Source organism: Mirounga angustirostris, unplaced genomic scaffold (genome assembly GCF_029215605.1).
Source record: "Mirounga angustirostris isolate CCGP_5_RB_7025 unplaced genomic scaffold, mMirAng1.0.hap1 SCAF_10, whole genome shotgun sequence".
NCBI classification, from domain to species: Eukaryota; Metazoa; Chordata; class Mammalia; order Carnivora; family Phocidae; genus Mirounga; species Mirounga angustirostris.
Window position 1 is genome coordinate 111,518,306 of NW_026991718.1, and position 18,170 is coordinate 111,536,475.

Genomic DNA, 18,170 nt, shown 5'->3' on the forward strand with positions numbered 1-18,170 from the left:
TGCCTGGACCACTGTCCTTGCTCCATCTGGAAAAGGCCTGCCCCTCAACTGCTCTCAGCTTGGATGTCACTTCTGCCACGGGAGAAAAGAGAATAGGAGTTCGTGTCTTCTTCCATGTCTCTCCAGCTTCATCCTAACCCCCAAGCTCCCACCTGGTGGGGTTCCAGAGGGTGTGAGCTCCCTGAGGGTGGGGACCATGACTAATTCACCTCCGGGTTCTAGCTTGGGGCCAGGCCGAGAGCAGGGACTCTCCAAATAGCTGTGACATGATTGGGCCGTGTCAGAAGTCAGACCACCTTCTTTGCACCGTGACCCCACCATGTACTGGCTGGGGACTCAGGGACTTGTCCATAAACTCCCTGAGCCTCAGCTTCCTCATCTTAATGAAATCCCTAATGAAAATACCCACTCATAGGGTGGGGATAAAGTGAGTTCATAAATGGAAATCACTTGCTACAGGGCCCGGTGCTCAGTAAATAACAGCCATTAATGTGCCGAAAGGAACAGGTGCTTGGGCAGCCGTGCGACTGGGAGCTTGGGGCAGGTAGGCACATCCTTCGGGACAGCCCTGGCTGCTGGACACCCTCGGGCCGCCCTGTCACTGGCCGAAGCTTTTCCCACCACTGCCCTGTTGGGTCCAAGGTGGCCAGTGGAATTCAAGGCCACTGGACGCAGACAGGAAGAGGCAGCGTCACCAGGCCCGGCATAATCCAAACCAGATGCGGCCTCAGACCCATGGGGGTGGTCACTGTGGGCCTGGCCAAGGCCCAGAGGCAGGAAATAGTCTTGGAGGAACGCTTTCTGGGCTGGAACCCGCCCGGAGGAGCTGTCCCGTTGAGGATGTTAACCCTTCTTAGCCCACAAGGGGGTGCCCAGGACACGGGGCAGGGGAAGCTGGTGGCACCGGCCCCACAAGGCACCACGCACCTTGCAGGGAAGATCGCAGTGTCGTCATTGTAACGGGCACCATGCAGAAGGGGCCCACAACCAAGCCCCGTGGTGGGTAGGGCACACCAGGCAAGGGGCAGGGGATGCTCCCAGCCTGGTACCCGGGACTTGAAGAAACACAGCCCAGAGCCTTGGCCCAAAAAGCCATGGATTCACTCCCTCCATCAGGATGGCTCCTCGGGTGAAAAGCTTTTTCCTGAAAGGCCTGTATCCACTGGGGATGGGAGTTCTAGTGATGGTAGCGGGGCCGGGGCCCAGGCCTTTGAAGAGGCAGAAACTCAGCCTCACCGTGACTTTTTCCTGCGTGTGTTCTGTGGCCCTTGGAAGGAACAAATCTCTCTGAACCCCCATTTCATCACCCATATTGTCGAGTCTATATCCTTTACCTCCAGGGACCAGGGGAGGCCAAAGGAGGCCCCTGATAAACCAAAAAGAGCCTTTCAAGATGCACTCCTGGGAGGTGATAGGACAGAAGCAGTGATCAGGCCTATTCCATGGTTCTGGGTGGGCTTCCTTCCTAGGAAAGGTTAATTTGCTGTGTGGCCACGGGCAAGTTACCTTCCCTCTCGGAACCTGTTTCCTCATCTGTGAAATAGGGCGAATGAGCTCCCTATCCCATCTTGCGACTTTCACGAAGGCCTAGGAGTGACAGCGGAGAGCAGAGCCGAGGTTGTCATTTGCATATTATGGAGGAGGAAATTGAGACCTGTGCTGAGAGTCAGGGGTCCTGGGTTCTAGTCCCAGCTGTTGCTCTCTGCTGAGGGGCTTTCCTCATTTTGGCCTCGGTTTCCCCAGCTGGATCCAGGCCCTGGATCTCTGCTGTGGCTGGACCTCATTTCCTCACCCCCCCCACCCCTCCCCACGGCTGTGACTCATCCCTCATCATCACGCTGTGTGGCCGAGGCTCAGCCTGGGTGGGGGCCAGCAGTGCTGAGAGAACTCAGAGGAAACCACAGGCCTGGCCCAGCTGGCAGGTGCCGAGCGGGCGGGCAGGCGGGCAAGCAGGCAGGGATCCACGGCCAGGGGGGCCCTTGTCTGTAAGCACAAGTCCCACCAAGAACCCTAACCCAGGTTCCCCAGGCCCCCCAAACCCTGAGTGTAAGACCCACCGGGCTGAGACCCCAAAGTCTGCCCCAGCTCACTCCATGTGGCACCTGCTGCAGAGGGAGGCTGCACCCATCTGCTGGTACAGGGCAGGGGTGAGGGTGACAACCCCAGCCCTGTCCTCCAGGCCAGTATTCATGGAGTCAGGGGAGGTAGGCACGAACAGGGTCCTGGTCTGTGGTCAAGTCCAAGATTTCTCAAGAGGCGGGTGGTGCAGCACTTAAGAGCAGGGGCTCCAGGGCGCCTGGGTGGCTCAGTTGGTTAAGCGACTGCCTTCGGCTCAGGTCATATTCCTGGAGTCCTGGGATCGAGTCCCGCATCGGGCTCCCTGCTCGGCAGGGAGTCTGCTTCTCTCGCTCACCCTCCCCCCTCTCATGCTCTCTTTATCTCATTCTCTCTCAAATAAATGAATAAAATCTTTAAAAAAAAAAAAAAAAAAAGAGCAGGGGCTCTGGGCCCATACTGTCTGGGTACCAGTCCTGGCTCGGCCTTCGACTTGCTGTGCGACCCTAAGCAAGGGGCTTAACCTCCCTGAGGCTTGGTTTGCGCATCTGAGAAATGGGCCTAACACCATGCCTGGCTGGGCAGTCAACGTGATCACGAACACGTGGAGCTGGAGCAGGGCTGGTACCCAGCACGCGCCATGCACGAGAACGGCTGTCGCTGCCGCACCTGCTGGAACCCATTCACCCCAAGCAGGCAGACCAGCTGCCCCAGTGAGGCCAGTCCCACTTCTGACTCAGTTGTCCTCACAGCCAGAAAGGCTGTGCCCTCTTCGGGTCAAGCTCTCCCGCCCTCTGGGCTGCCCTCTGCAGCAGATGGAGCCCCCTCCCCGACACTGCAGGCCCCGGGCTGGAAAGAGCAGAGAACAGCTCTCTCCCCCAAGGCCTCTGGGGAGACCCCCGTCACTGCAGGTCCAGCAAAGGCGCCACAGGCCTGCCCAAACCTCTGGCTCCTCCTGGAGACTCTGCTTTCTGCTGACACCTTGTTCTGCAGAGAAGCAGGGTGGGCTCGTGCGCAGAGCCTTGCTCTGGGAGACCAGAGTTCAAGCTCCAGCTTCTGACTTGTTGAAGAGCCTTCAAGTTCCTTCCCCTCTCTAAGCCTCAGTTTCCGCCCCCGCCCCCCTGCATAAAATAGAAATAATAATAAGGTCCACCTCATAAGCTTGCTGTGAGGGATGAGTTAATACCCGTACAGGCACTTAAATGGAGCCTTGCCACCCAGTAAGCGCCCAGTACCTGTTGGATGGTGCTGTGACAGAGGAGCAAACTGAGGCCCAAAGCGGGGAAGCCGCTTGTCCAGAGCCTGGGCTGGGCAGCCTGGCCCCTGAGGCTGCACCGGGGGCCACCACGCCGCGCCCTGAAGGGCCCCTCGAGGGCCCGGCCCACAGCAGCGCTCAGCGAACGGTGGTCATCTCTGACCTCACCCAAGTGCATGCACACACCCAGGGAAGGAAGCCACATCCAACCTGTACATTTATTTACAAGGCACAAGCTGAGAGCAGGTGGGGGACTGCCCGATGGCTTTCCCGCTCCTCCTGGGTCTGCTGACCCCATCATCCGAAGCCATGGGTGACCCTGGGGGTGAGGGCCCGAGTGGCTGGGCTGGGCCCGCCTGGCCCTCAGGCAAGCTCAGGGGTGGTCTCCCTGTCCCCCAGGCCTCTCCCCTCCCCCTCTGCCAGGCCTGGGCTGGGCGTCCTTCTCTCACACAGAGTTCCTGTGTGTTGGTGGTCGTCAGGAAGGTGGGCGGGGGCCGGGCCAGGCCAGATGGTGTGTACTCGGCCTTATCTGTTGGGAGTGGGGAGGAGGGCGGGGGCATGGAGGTCCTCTTTCACAAAGCCTGCTCTGTCTCCCCTGGCAGCTGGGCCTCAGGAATTGGCCTTGCTACCTTCCTGCCCCACCAAGGGCCTCCCATCCACAACTGCAGAAGCCCCGCATGCTGGGACCCCCAGCCTTCCCGTTCCAGCTAGGAGCAAGCCCAAGCCAGGGATGCCCCAGGTGAGGCCAAGCAGGGGTCACCAGGGCAGCAATTCCAAGAGGGGGAGCCAGGGAGGGAACAACAGGGCCTGTGGCATCTGGGCTGTGGCTGACGGGGCCGGGGCCCTATCTGGGGAGGCATTAGCAGGATCGATTCAGGCCACATCTGAGGCGGTTCACGTCGGGGAAGCAGTCACTGTGCGGGGTCGTGGGGAGCCCCGAGCCTCCCAGCCTGGCGCAGCCTTGTCCTAGCCAGCCCACCCTGGGGATCTGGCCTGTCTGCTCTGGCCTTCTGGGCTGTGTGGCCTCAGCCCCGGCCACCGTGTGGCTGCGTCCAGGCCTCAGCCGCTCCTGGGGCTCAGACTCCCAGAGCCATGAGTGCCCCCGAGCTGCTGATCTTCTTGAAGCGGTTTGCAGCACTGACAGCAATGAAATTTTTCTGGGGAACGAGGGAGAAGGATCCCAGTCAGCCTCGGGGCAGAGGAGAAACTGGCACCGCAGAGCGGCTCCTAAGACCACCTTCATTCCCCAAAGGCCAGAGGCTAGAGAGGGTGCAGTACCCAGAATGGCCACAGGAGGTGCCATGATACCATATCTTCCAGGACCCCTTCCTTCATTCAACAGGTAGGGCAGCCAGACCTGAGCACCTCTCTGCTCTAGATGCTCCAATGGTTCTTATTTCGCTCCAACTAAAATGTAAGCCCCTTGCCATGGCCAATGAGTCCCTCCACCCCCTGCTTCCCATTCCTCTCTGCCTTCAACTCCCTTCACCCCTTGCTCATCCCACTCCAGCCTTACTGGCCTCCTAGCTGTTCCTCATGCTTGCCAACCATGCTTGTGCCTCAGGGCCTTTGCACTGGCTGTTCCCTCTTCCTGGAACACTCTTCTTCCCAGTACCAGCATGGCTCACTCCTCACCTCCGTCAGGTTTTTTGTTCACATGTTCCTTCTCAGTGGGCCCTTCCTGACCACCCTACTTAGAAGTGCAACCTCTCGCCTGGCACTCCTGACCATCCTTACTTTTTTCTAGAGCCCTTCCTTAACCCCTTCTAATAACTCCCCACCCTCTATCTAAAGTAAGTCCACAAAAACTAAAATCCTTATCTCTTTTGTCCACTGGTATACTCCTGGTGCCTAAAAGTAGTAGATGCTCAATAAATATTTGTAAAATGAAGGGAAGGGGCCTGTAATGGGGTCAGAGATCTTTTCCTGAGCCCGAGCTTCAAATGGACACCCCTCCCCAGGGTGGAGGTGGTGGGTGGAGGGTCACTGCTCCAGGACAGGAACCAGAACAAAGAGATAAAAGCCAACCCTGTTTTCCAGACAGGGCTAGGCCTGGTCCATAGAAGCTGCCAAGGCTGGGCTGGTGGGGCCTGGGATCTGCCAGGAGCTCTTCCCGCCTGCAGCCCCTCCCACCTCCCCACCCGCCCAGTGGTACCTTCCAGCGCCTCTTCATGAGGTATTTCTTAAGCAAGATCTGGGACTTAAGGCGTCGGTTACAGCGCCTGGCTTTCTCTGCCAGGTTGTTGAGCCAGGGGTGGGCAAGACACTGGGCAGCGCTCATCCGGGCCCTGTGGGAGGGGGCAGTGTGGTGAGGGCGGGCGACACGCCTGTGAAGCACCAGAACCCGGCCGGCCCCGGCCTTCTTCCTGCCCTGCCCGTGCACAGGCACACATGCACACACACACACACACACTGGGCTTGCACACACGGGGGCTGTGTCCTCATGTGAGCCTCACGTCTGGTCCTTGACAAGAAGGCTGGAGACGAAGTCTTTGGCCTCGTCGGACACAGCCTCAAAGGTGTCGCCGTCAAAGCTCCAGTCGGCACAGAGGACGTTGTTCAGGGTCTCTGTGTCATCGTCTCCCAGGAAGGGCGAGAGGCCGCTCAGCCTGGAGAGATGGGGTGTCAGGGGATAGGCAGGGGAGATGGGAGATACTGAGTCACCTTTGGGAGCTCAAGGGTTGGAGGCAGATCCTGGGAGGCAGCACCATGTGCTGGAAAGAGCCCCGGCCTCCTGAGGGGGACAGACCCGGGTTTGAGTCTGGCTGGGTGACCTTGGGCAAGTCAGTTCCCCTCTCTGAGCCTCACTCTTCTCATCTGTAAAATGGACATAATCATCCCAGCTTCCCAGGGTTACAGTGAAGAAGAGGAATGATGAGTGTACAAAAAAATGTCTGCTGTCCCCTGCGCCCACCCTGGGTCATCCAGGATCTGCTGTCCAGGAACCTGGACTAGGACACTATGCCTTTAGGGGCCTTCATTTCTCCATCTACAAAATGGATACAAAGTTCCCCTTTCCTGGTTCCCCCTAGCACACCCAAAAACCCTGACCGAGCGAGTGCAGAGGTAGAACCCACCTCACCAGGACCCCAAGGCCAATTTTGGCCTCAGCTGCCCACCCATGTGCCCCAACCCCATAGATACCACACTCCCTCAGGACTCACAGCATATAGGTGATGACCCCCATACTCCACATGTCTGTCTTATCGGAGATTTGGTCATAATTCACCACCTCAGGTGACAGAAACTCTGGGGTCCCAAAATTCACCTTCAGCTTCTCATTGGGATTATACCTGGGAGTGAGAGCACGAGCTCAGAGCGCAGCCCCCAGCCCATTCCCCGCACCCTCTGCTCTTCCCCTGTCCCCCGCCCACCTCAGAGGCTTGCCCTGCCCTCCCCACCCACCAAGGGGGTACCTCCGTGCCAGGCCAAAGTCAATGATCTTCACCAAATGGCCCGTGGTGTTGACGCACAGGATGTTCTCTGGCTGAGGAGAAGGGGGTGGCCTGGATTGACCTCTGACCCAGCTCACCCTGCCTCCCCACCCAGGTCCACCCAGGGCCCAGGCTCTCTGGACCAGAGCCCCAGGCTGCCAGAATGGGCAGCCCGTCAGAGACCCCTGGACCTGCCTGCTCCAGGCACAGATGAGGACCCTGAAGCCCTGCGAAGGACGGACTTCCAGGGCAGGGACTGTCCTCTCCCGGCCTCCTTGTCCCCCCGACCCCGCTGGTGTCTAACTAAGGCACCGAGTAAGTGCTCAGCTAAGGCTCCTGGGAATCGTGTGGCCCCAGCACAGATGAGTGTATGAATGACTTTCCTGTGAGGCCAATCCCTCCCTGCTCTGGGCCTCCATTTCCTCCTCACGTGACACGAGGACACAGGGACACAGGATTAATCTGAGGTTGCAAGGCAGAAGCATTTTAAGTAGTTAACAACGGTTAAAAGGCGGGAGACTTCACACAAAAACCCTGCTTTCCTGATCTTCGACACCTCCTGAAACCCCAGAAGCCCTAGCCATGTGGCCACACCTGGTGTGTGTGGCCACTGCCCCCTGAGCCGGGCGCTCGGCCCCCAGTTCCCCGGGTTCTCCGCCGCCCCAGGCCGGGCCCTTGTGATTGATCAGGGCCCCGTGGGCATTTGACTCGAGGGCCCCGACAACGCGCATTCAGAAAGTGCTTTTGGAACGGATGCAACCACTAACAGCCTTCACAGCTCAACCTGGGTGTTCCAGCAAAACAGGGAAAAGAAAAGAAAGGTCCCAGGGTACGATCTTTTGGGGGTGCGAGACAGACTCAGACCTCCTTCTGGAGGACACAAGACTTCCCGAGGAGCCCTGGGAAGGGCCTTCAGGCCGTGGTTCACCCAACTTACTTGACTGTGAGACCCCTTTTTGATGAGAAACTTATTGCTACCCTAAAAAACACATTTTAGGATAAAGAGGCTCAAGACAGCTTCTTCCCGGGGCGCTATGTTTTAACTGGGGACCCTGCTCTGCCCCCACAGCCACTGGCTTTCACGGGGCACCAGCAGGCCTCCAACACTGTGTGCAGCTCTGACCAGAAGCTCTGGAGTCTCCTGAGCTTCTGGTCGGAGCTCCCATCCCTCCGCCACGGCCTCTGGTGCCAGCCCCCCACCACCTCTGCCCTTGGTCATGACAACCGGCTCCTAGATTCCCCGCTGCCATGTTGGCCCGTTGAAACCCATCTCCTTACCCTCCTGGCTTCCTGCCTGCACAGCTGCCCCCGGGGGGCCGTCGGAAGGCGCTTACAGCCCGAACAGCTCTGACCAGGAACCAGCCTGGAGCCGGTGTGGGCCGGCCCCGGGCCTGCTTCTGCTCGAAGGCTCTGGCCCTTGCCTGCTTCTCCAAGTTCACCTTGTCTGTCTCCCTGTTCCTCTCGTGGGCTTTTCATGACACTTGTCACGGTTTGAAAGGATCTATTGTAGGAATGTCTGTTTCCCCCAGTGACCTGTAGGCTCCCGGGGACAGGGGTGTGTCCTTCGTCGTCCCTACGGTAACCGCGCCCCGCCCCTCCCCTCCCGCCGAACAGCTGCTGTTCCCGCCTACAGCAGCCCGTGGCTGTTCCAGCCACGCCGGCTGAATGCATCACGCCTGCTGGCTCTCCCTGACCCCTCCGCGCAAGGCACTGAGCAAGGTCGGAGGGGAGACACCAATATTCTCTCACGAACATTTTCGCTAGTGCCTAGCACGGGTATGTTGCTGCGCTGAGGCTATACCTCACGGATGTGTTTTCCTGACTCCCCTTCTAGAACCTAAGTTCCACGAGGGCAGGCATCTTTGTCTGCTTCGTTCCCTGCTGGGTCTCCACCACCTAGAACCCTGCCTGCCACAGAGCAGGCTCTCGACGGATACTTGCAGGATACATGAACAAACGAACCCCCCCATGAGGGGCTGGCACCGAGGTGGACACTTCAGCAACGCCTAGCAAGTTCTATGCGTGAGACGCTGAGCTTGGTTGGGGCTCGCGGGACAAAGGCTGTGTGCTTAGTACTACTACAGTCGAAGCCCCTGAGAGCTGGGACTAAATCTTGGTTGCTCTCCGTTGGATCCCTGGCTCCTGGGACCTAGGAAAGCCTCAATAAACCTTTGGGATCTACAGCTAGAAGGATGGAGGGAGGGAGACTAGGACGGATGGAACGGGGGAGGGCTGGCTGGTTGCAACTCTGGTTTCAGGGGGTCAGCTTCTGCTCCCGAGCCCTCCCGGGAGGCCCGGGCCCCAGTACCTTGAGGTCCAGGTGCAGAACCCGCATCTTGTGCATGAAGAGGATCCCGTCGCAGATCTGCCTGACAAACACCATGGTGTCCACCTCAGTCAGCTGATAGTCCTCATCCACAATTCTCTCGAAGAGCTCGCCGCCCTCGATGCTGTGTGCACAGAGCCCTCTACAGGCTTGCTTCCGGGCCGGCTGGCACCCCCACCCGGCCCCCTGCCCCACTGCCGACACTCACTACTCCATGAACAGGACTATCTCGTGCGAGGTCTCGATGGCCGCGTAGAGCTGGATCAGGTTGCGGTGGTTCAGTTGGTTCATCACCTCGATCTCAAGCTTCACCATTTCCTGGGCACCAGGGAAGCCAGGGGCACCAACTGAGTGTCGCCACTCCCTGCCTTCCCCCCTTCCATACCTCTGCCCTTGACCGGCTCTGTCAGGCCTGGCCTGGACCACTGCCTGGCCTCCTCCTTGCCTCCCATCTCTCCCCACCCAGAGCCCGTGTCCACGCCACCGGTCATTCCGGCCAGGACACTGTTCCTCCTGCCCGAATACTCGGGTGCCTGAGGGCCAATCCTCCGCTCACCACTCTCCCCACTGCACCCTCTCCCTGGGCTTTCTCCTCAAGTCCCAGGACATGCCATTCCATGCAGATGTGACCGATTCCCAAATATGCATCTCCACCTCTGAGCGCGCCCTTGAACTGCAGGCACCAACAGCTCCCACGGCCTGACTGCCATTCCCCTGGGATGGCTAAGAGACCTCCTGGATCTCTCAGGTCCAGATGAATCCCTTGCCACGGCCCCCGCCCCACGGCTGAGTTGCCCTCAGCTTGCCTGTCAGCAAGAGGGCCCGCCCCGTCGCCCAGGGGTGCAGGACATAAAGCCAGGAGCTGTCCCAGATTCCTCTCATTCTCACACCCCTCTAGAGAGAAATCCCTCTAGATTTCAAATCCAGTAACTCCTTGCCAGCTCCACCGCTGCCTTCCTGGCCTAGGCTGCCATTATTTGTCACTTTCAGAAAGGGCAAATGCCAACCGTCACACTGGTAGCTTGAAGTCAGCCGTGGTAGGATTATTGACACCAGGGAAATGCCAAAAGCTACAGGTCGGGCCTCTCGCCCTGCCCGTCCCCTCAGCCCCCAGCCTCACATCACTGCCCCAGTTTTCCCATTTTTCCCATGATTCTATTCCTTCATTCACATCTCACTCTACCTGCCGCTTCCTCAAGAGGCCTGATCTCACCACCTTATCTTAACAGCCACCATCGGCCCCACACTCCCTGTACCCTTCCTAGCTTTATTTTCCTTTCTAGAACTGCTCAGTTCCTGTTGCCATGCTTTCTGTGTGCGTCGTGTTGAGTTGTCTGCCCCTGTCCCAAGCATGTCGGCCCAGGAGGGCAGGGACTCAGACACTTCACTGCCACTTCCCTAGCACCCGGCACAGTGAATGGCCCAGAAAAAGTACTCACTAATTAATTAATCAAGAGCTGACTCCAGTTAATCTCCACAGCACATATGTCTGGAGCATCTACGCTGAGCCAGGTCCGTGACAGAGGCCTGGAGACCCCGCAGTCAAGTGGAAGGCCGGAGAAAGGCGGAGTCACATGGAAAACGCATGCCTTCCTGACGTGCACAGAGCCATGATCGAGAAGCAGGGCTGCAGGGCTCTGGAGCTTCTCCTCATGCTCTTCCCAGGCTCCAGGCCTCTGCACATGCTGTGTCTCTGCCCCAAATGCCCATAAGTTCCCGTCTCGGCTCCCCTGACTCAACCCAAGGGTCCCCCACAGGTCTCTGTCACTCCTGGCCTCAGTCCTTCCTTCTCACAGTCCCCTCAGCTTGAGACTCTTTTCCCCGCCTCTCCACCGGAACCAGCTCCTCCTTTGAGCCTTCATTGGAGAGAGACAAGCCAGCTAAATCTGGAGGCTCCTCCACAGCCCCCTGCTGACCCCTGCCTGATCCCCGCCTGACCTCCACCTGACCCCCGCCTGACCCCCGCCTGACCGCCACCTGACCCCCGCCTGACCTCCGCCTGACCCCCACCTGACCCCCGCCTGACCCCCACCCTATGAGCTACCGCCCTCACCACAACAGGTGGTGAGGTGGTTATCACCCCCTCACACACCTGACCCCCTGACTCCACATGAGCCTCTGCCTACATTCATTCATTCATTCACTCTTTCATTCGTTCCTTAAACAAACACTGCCTCGGCCTCCTCTGAACCGGGCCGGGCCAGGTGTGGAGGCACAGCTCTAGACCCGGCCTGATTACCTTGGCACTCCCTGAGGGCGCCAACCATATTCATTTCACTCAGGGACCCCCCGTGCCCAGCGCAGGGCCTGGCCCCGAGCCCACGCTCATCAGCGTTCGCTGGATTGAACCAAACAGAAGACAGGAACGTCCTGTGCCTAGAAGGGGAAGTCCCCAGGATAAGTTCACCAACTGAAGTGTCTTGTTTATGGGTAGGGGCTTCAGGTCCCTGTGGCAGGGTTGTCTGTCTGTCCATCTGTCTATCTGAATGACATCTTCAGCGCATCAAGGTTCACACACCAAGCTCCTGGTGCAGACACATGGGTGGAGGGAGGTGAGAGGCACCCACTCAAAGGATCCCCTCTCCTTCCCACGTAGCCAGCCCCTACTACCTTGTCTTTGGGTGTCTGTTTCTTGATGACTTTGGCTGCCAACTTGAGGCCTGTGGCTTTCTCTGTGCACGTACAGACTGCTCCAAACTTACCACTGAAGAGAGAAGAGGTGGGGAGTGAGGGGGTTTCCAGGGGCACAGGGCTGAAGTAGGGGGTCTGTGCTCTGCTCCTGTCTCGGTCCCCCTCTGTGAGCTGGGACGCTTGCCCCAGCCAGCCTGACTCCCTCCTGAAGCTGGGAGCTCTGTGGCAGGGACAGTGGCTGAACCACACCAACCATGGTCACAGGACGGGTAGACTCATCCACAGGCTGGCCCCTGATGTGACAACTCACAGCCTCGTGGTAAGCATGGGTCCTGGGGCTCTGAGTCCCAGGAGAAGGCACCTGGAGGGATTTTTATGAAGCCCTTTGAGGGGGTGAGGGTGGTGCCTCTAACTGAAACAGGAAAATACTGTTCGCTTCCTACGGGAAATGAATCAATGATCAATGGCGTGTCTGTGTGCGAGACAGTGAACCGAGGGCGTATCAACCCATGTGACAGCTTGCATACGAGGGGGTAAGTAACCATGCAGAAGTAATTGTGTCCACGTAGATCATGTCCAGTCGGGGTGTGTCTGGGCCTTGCACAGGAAAGATGTGAGGCCCTGGGGCTCGATGCTCTCCTGCCCATGGGCCAGGGGCTCGGGGTCCCAGCTCTCACCCGCCCAGCGCCTCCTTGGAGTTCATGCTGAATTGACTGCTGACGTTCCCGGGCCTCAGCTCCACGATGCGGTGGGGAAAGGGGGCTGGGGGTGGCGGACAATCATCTGGGGAGGCAGAGCAGAGCCACCACGGTCAGTGCCAGAGGCTGCTGAGGAGGCGCCCCAGCACCACCCCCTCCTGCCTGGCCTGGGCCCCATCCAGGGAAGTTCACCAAGTGATACCTGGGGGACAGCGGGCTCCAGGATAGGGGTTAGGGGGCCCAGTTTCCACTTTCAGCTCTGCCACCAACACACAAAATGGCCTTGGGACTCTGTCAGAGGGGACTCAGCGTCTCCTGGCACAACAATGGGGACAGCTGATTGGACTTCTCAGACCCTCCCACATGATAAGGAATGAAGTCTCCATCCCAAGCTATCTCCATTTCCATCAAAGAAAGAAAGGGGGGGGGGCCCCGGGATGATCATGGCGGAGCGCCAGAGAGGCGTGACTACGTCTGAATGATGGGGTAGGTGACAGGACCTGCCTACCATCCTCTCTAATTACACCACAAGCTGGCCCGTCCTCCGGAACGGCTGCCCAATCTGGGCATGCCCCAAGGGCAGGGGGAGGGCCGGGGAGGAGGCCAGGACCGAGATGTTTGGTAGAGAGAGGCTGCCACCTAGCGGCAACCACGGGGAACAGCGGGCCCTGGCGGCTCACAGGCTGAGTCATCGGGAATGGAAACCTCTTTATAAATAGCAAGAGGCAGCAGGGAAGCCGGGCTGGTGATGCGTCTGACGGCCCTTGGAGGTTGTTCAGGTCCCGTCACCCCAAGGATGTGATTTCTGGAGGGGGCGGAGCAGAAGTCTCTGCTGCTGCTGGGGGGAGGAGGCAGGGCTCCTGACTGCCGCCCAGCCGCCAGGCCTTCCCACCCTGTCTGGGTGGCACTGTGCCGCTGACCCGGCAGGCCCGCTGGGCTTCCGGGGCACCTCAGCCTGGAGGAGGGGGGTGTCAGGACACTCTGGGCTCTTCTGACCCCATCTCACCCCACCCCAGCCCTGCCGCGCCCCCACCTGGGCCCTTTCCCTATTCACCTGCTCCCCAAGCTCGCTCTTGCTCAGTGGCGCCTGCTGCCCACTGACTAAACCACCCAACCACCAGCTCCTTGTCTGATCATCAGTTGAGGCGACCCCACAGTCCTGCCCCATCGCACGTGCCCAGCTTCCTTGGTCACTGCTCGCATACACAGGCACCTGTGCTCCTCAGCTCATGAACCTGCTATGGCTCTCTTGGCCCTCCCGACCCCCTCCAGGATGTCCTTTAACTACCAAAGCCTGGCCTTTGAGCCATTCTACAGACTGACTTCAAATTCCACTATCCAGAGAGTTGGTGCTACTCCAAAACCTGTCTGATTTTTTTTTTTTCAAAACTCCACTATAGACAAAGTAGAAGAAAGTCAAAAGTGAGCTCTGAAGTGGGTCTGTTTGGACAGTTTCAGATCCCGTCTTAGCTGTGGATTTGGGGCACTCACTCCACTTCCCTTTCCCTGAGCCTCCGTTTTCCCATCTATCAAAAGGGACTAGGGATTTATACTTCTTAGAGGTGTGTGACACCTAGATGGGTCAGCCTGGGTGAGGCGTGGCTCAGAGCAGCTCAGTCCTCTAAACAGGGAGACGTGGGGATACCTGGGGAGCCCCCTGCCCTCCCCAGTCCCCACCTGCCCCTGGCCTACCCAAAATCTGGAAGCAGTCCTCCTCCCTGGCTGTGAGACAGAGGGCCTGCCCCACCTCCAATTTCTCCGAGGGAACAGCCTGGAACTCGATCCCCCTCGAGGTGTCCCCTTGCACCTTGGCCTGGCCAGCCTGGCCTGCAGCCTTCTCTCCTGCTTCCTTCTGGCTGTCTGCCAGGATGTTCTTCCCTCCTTCTGCTGCCTTGGCTGGCCCGGGATCCGTGGGGCTGGGGGTCACAGGCACCCCTTCAAAGATGAGCTCCGATGCCTCACTCAGAGGTTTCTCAGCTGGCAGCCTCTCAGGCCTAGAATGTGAGAACACAGGTAGAGATGATACCTTTAGCACTGCGTCTGCCTCCGGGAGGCCTCGATGCTTCCAGAGCCTCTTCTGCAATCTGGAGCCAATACAACCACCCCCCACCCCACCCCCTGCCCCCACCACAGCCTCAAATGCATGGGGTGAGGCATCCAAATTCACTTTATACGAAATCAAGGGACGTTAATAATACCATGCATGTCTGTGGTCATTACCTTGACTGTCAATGCACTGATAGATCATTAATATCTACTAATAGGATTATTGTTCTGGTTAATCATTAGGTGACTACAATTAGGGAGATTATGGAGCTCTTGATTCACACAAACTCTGGCAATACAACTGATTAATGCATCAGTGATACCAATGTATTAATTGATATCAGTACATAATTCAGCCTGATGTAGTGGTAGTATTGTGGTTTGCAATATATCACTAATATCACTCATGTGATTAGCATTCAGGTCAGTGTAACGGATTGCCTCGTAAGACTGGTGCTGTATTATGGTTATGAAAGCATTAGTAATGATCTATCAATCTGATGATTAGTCATTATTTCATATTATAGTAAGAAGAATGGTTATCTTTTCCTCCTGATATCTCAGTCCTGCCCTCAGCTAGAACCAAGTTCATGGAGTAAGGGGGATGCTGGCCTCCAGATGCTTTGTGAAGAGGTCTTCAAGGACCTCTCTGTCTTGACATTCCAGGTGTCTATGAACTATCACCAAGTCCTGGTTTCTGCAGGGGCACAAGGTAGGAGAGCCAATGCCCGGGACAGATGCTAAACATCCATACTGCCCCATCCAGCACGGAACACGGTGATGATGAGGCCCGAGACAGAGGAGCTAAACGCAACGACTGCTGACAGAGCCTCAAACCCCTCCCCACTGCCCGACAGGGGACGCTCACCTAGAGATAATGGCAGGGCAGCTGGGGCTGTGCAGAAAGGCGGGCGAGCCCCTCCTGACCGCTGCTTGGCCCTCCGCTGCCTTCTTGTGAACCTTGGGCTCTCCGGGGCCCTGGCTGCCCGAGGCCTCCTGCTTGGCATCGGGCTTCTTGACGTTGGCCTCGGCTGTCGCGGTCTGCTGGGGCAGGGCTGCTGGCTGCCCAGCACTACCCTCCGCAGGGCCCCCACCCAGGTCGCCTTCTCCCTTGGGGCCCTCGCTGCCGGTGGAGGGTTGGATCAGGGCACCATCCTCTTCCTTTAGGGCGTCAGCTTTGTCATCTTTCTTCAGGGTGCGTGGATCAGGCTCTTTCTTTGGATGTGGGGTCCCAGGTTCTTTCTTTGCATCTGGGGTCCCAGGACCTTTCTTTGTATCTGGTGGACCAGATGCTTTCTCTGCAGCCAGAGGTCCTTCACCTGCTGTACCTTTAGGTGCCTCATCTGCAAAGGAAGTGAGATCCCAGTCAGGATCCACCGTCCTCCCCCAGCCAGGCTGACCAGTGCCCAGCTCTGGGCCCAAGTCCCCACCTAGACAGCGGTTTGCAAATACTTGTCCCACTGAGGCTCTGGGGCCGTTTCATGGGCTCTAGAGATGGGCTGCTGGGGCCTCGGAGGCCCTTGTGGGAGACTTCTGGTCCTCTAACACACCTTGATGCCCCCACCATCACTCGCCCTGAATGGTTAGGTGCCATGCACGGGGGCTCCACATTTTCCCAGTCTCTCCGGGGAGGGCTTCCGGTCGGCCCTCGACCCAGCCCAACCTTACCCAGAGATCGTCCTAATTTCTGGGTCCTGGGACCCAGAACTCCCGCTGAGGAATGGGCCCGGCCCTGGAGTCCAACAGCCCTTCCCAGGCTCCTCCCTCTGTCTCCTGCCCCAGCTTAGCACCTGTTGATGGGCTCTGGATTCCCAGCTCCACTGCTCCGTTTTCTGTCGCCATGAGGCAGGGAGGCGTGTGCTTCTGCTTGTCTAACTCAAGTCTTTCTAGCTGCAGAAAGAAGAGTGAGGTGTGTCAGGCTGTCAGATTCCTCCTCTTGCCTGGCGGAGAAGAGCCAGGGCCAGCTGACTGAGGGGAGAGAGGTACCTGGAGCAGAGAGGGGCAACCTGATGGCTGCCTGACTTGCAGCGGCTGCCCAGGAGCTCTCCTGGGGCAGTTGTAAGGGATTGGGCTGGGTGGGCAGAGGCGGAGGCAGGGGCGCAGGCAGGGGAGGCGGGGACGGAGGAGAGGATCTCTTACACCAGAGGCCATGCAGCTCGGACTGCCACCACCTGTCACTCTTGGCCCCCGTTCAGAGGACACGGCATTCTTCTCACAGCCGGACTGGGGGGAGAGGAGTGTTGGAACAAGCAGGAAGAGAAAAGGGAGGGGGCAACTGGGCCCCTGAGGGAGCAGCCGTTCCCCAGGCCTTGCCTGGTATCGCTGGCTTGGACGGAATCAGGCAGGGGGCCTGGCACAAGAGGGGTTCCCCGGCAGGCCCAGAGGACAAGATTATGCTCAGGCTGAGCCCTGCCCACCTGCACGCCACGTCTCCTGGGGTTGTCCAGAAGCTGGTGAGAGCCACGCAGGCTCCGGGGATAATCACCCTGACCCCACTGCCCAGCTTTGTGCCCATGATCCCTGCTTCTGGCCTCCAGACCTGCTTGCGGCATCTTTGGGGAAGAAATTGTCCCAGGGGCACTTGCTCAACATGTCCACGGGCCTGAAAGCATTTTCTTTTGAAAATGTATTTTTCTTGGGCTCCTGGGGAGATGGAGGCTGGCCTGCTTGGAAGGAGGGGGGCTGGTAGAGAGTCTTTTCTAAAGATCCTTGACTACAGTGGGGACCTGGGGGCCACTCAAGCCCGAGGTGATCAAGCTGAGATGGGATGGGGAGAGGTATGATCCGGAGAGCCTTCCATCATCCAGGGGCTGCCTGCCCAGAGCCTGTGTCTGAGGGGGGCCTTGAGAACCGGCTGGGCTGAGTGCACTGGAAACAGCTCTGCAGGGGGCATCTGGGTTCAGGGCCTCCCCCCCCAACTCTAACTCTCCCATGGAGGACACCACCCTTCCCCCAGAGAGAGGGAGGCGGAAATGACTGGAGAAAGCAGCAGGTCTGACCAAAGGAAAATTATGTAGCTGTAAACAAGATTGAGGAGGCCAGGAATGAAAGGATGCAAAGCAACCTCCAAAACAGAAAAAAAAAAAAGAAAGAGATTTAAGCCATGTGCAGAAGAGCAAGTAGAATATGCTATCATCGGGCAAAAGGGGGTAATATATATAATAATATATAAACTTTCACCTTATACACATAAGAATTTCTTTGGGGTGACACGCAAGAAACTGGGGGGCAGGGTGAGAGGGAGACGTCACGGCACACCCTTTCACTTTTTTTTATTTGCACCATGAAGTATGTGAATGGAATACTATTCAAAATGAGTGATTTTTTTTTAAGTGAGCAAATGTTGGGGTTGTTGGTGGTAGAGGCTGCAAAAACCAAAGTTGGGGTTCCTTCCCCGGTGTGGATGACTTCTTGCCCCTCCTGGCCCTCCTCACCTCCGGTTCTCTCCTTCCAGGTGCAGGTGACAGTCCCCCTCTTCTGGGGAGCAAAAATACTAATGAAAGCCTGTCTAGTATTCACTCTGAGTGCTCTTATGTAGATTCACTCGTGTGATCTTCAGAACAACCCAATGAGGTAGGTACTACTACAGCTGGGGAGACTGAGGCACAGAGCAGTTCCGTAACTTATCCAAAGCCATGTGGGTTGTCAGGGACTAAACTATGGTCTGAATGAACCCAGGCTCTCCTAGGGGAAGGGAGCTCCCATTTTTTTGAGGGCCTGCTGTT

At 57.9% G+C, this 18,170-nt stretch overlaps 1 protein-coding gene across 1 annotated transcript; it reads right to left on the reverse strand.

Annotated features, from left to right (window-relative positions):
• Positions 1-3,514: 3,514 nt before the first annotated feature.
• Positions 3,515-16,549, reverse strand: MYLK2 (myosin light chain kinase 2). Its single transcript, XM_045885561.3, has 13 exons — positions 16,432-16,549; positions 16,236-16,335; positions 15,314-15,788; positions 14,092-14,393; positions 12,379-12,484; positions 11,681-11,774; positions 9,279-9,388; positions 9,053-9,194; positions 6,727-6,797; positions 6,475-6,603; positions 5,767-5,919; positions 5,466-5,598; positions 3,515-4,467 (listed from the first exon to the last, which is right to left on the reverse strand). Exons 2-13 carry the CDS (start codon positions 16,285-16,287, stop codon positions 4,387-4,389), a joined length of 1,848 nt encoding a protein of 615 aa, XP_045741517.1. The 5' UTR covers positions 16,288-16,335; positions 16,432-16,549; the 3' UTR covers positions 3,515-4,386.
• Positions 16,550-18,170: the final 1,621 nt, after the last annotated feature.

Bases quoted from the DNA above. Each gene is read 5' to 3' on its own strand.
- MYLK2 (XM_045885561.3), bottom strand. From the start codon at position 16,287: ATGGCGACAGAAAACGGAGCAGTGGAGCTGGGAATCCAGAGCCCATCA. The intron at 11,775-12,378 runs GTGAGAGCTGGG...TTCTCTCTTCAG, and splicing joins TCCAAGGAGGCGCTGGGCGG to TGGTAAGTTTGGAGCAGTCT. The intron at 6,604-6,726 runs GTACCCCCTTGG...TCTCACTCCCAG, and splicing joins GACTTTGGCCTGGCACGGAG to GTATAATCCCAATGAGAAGC.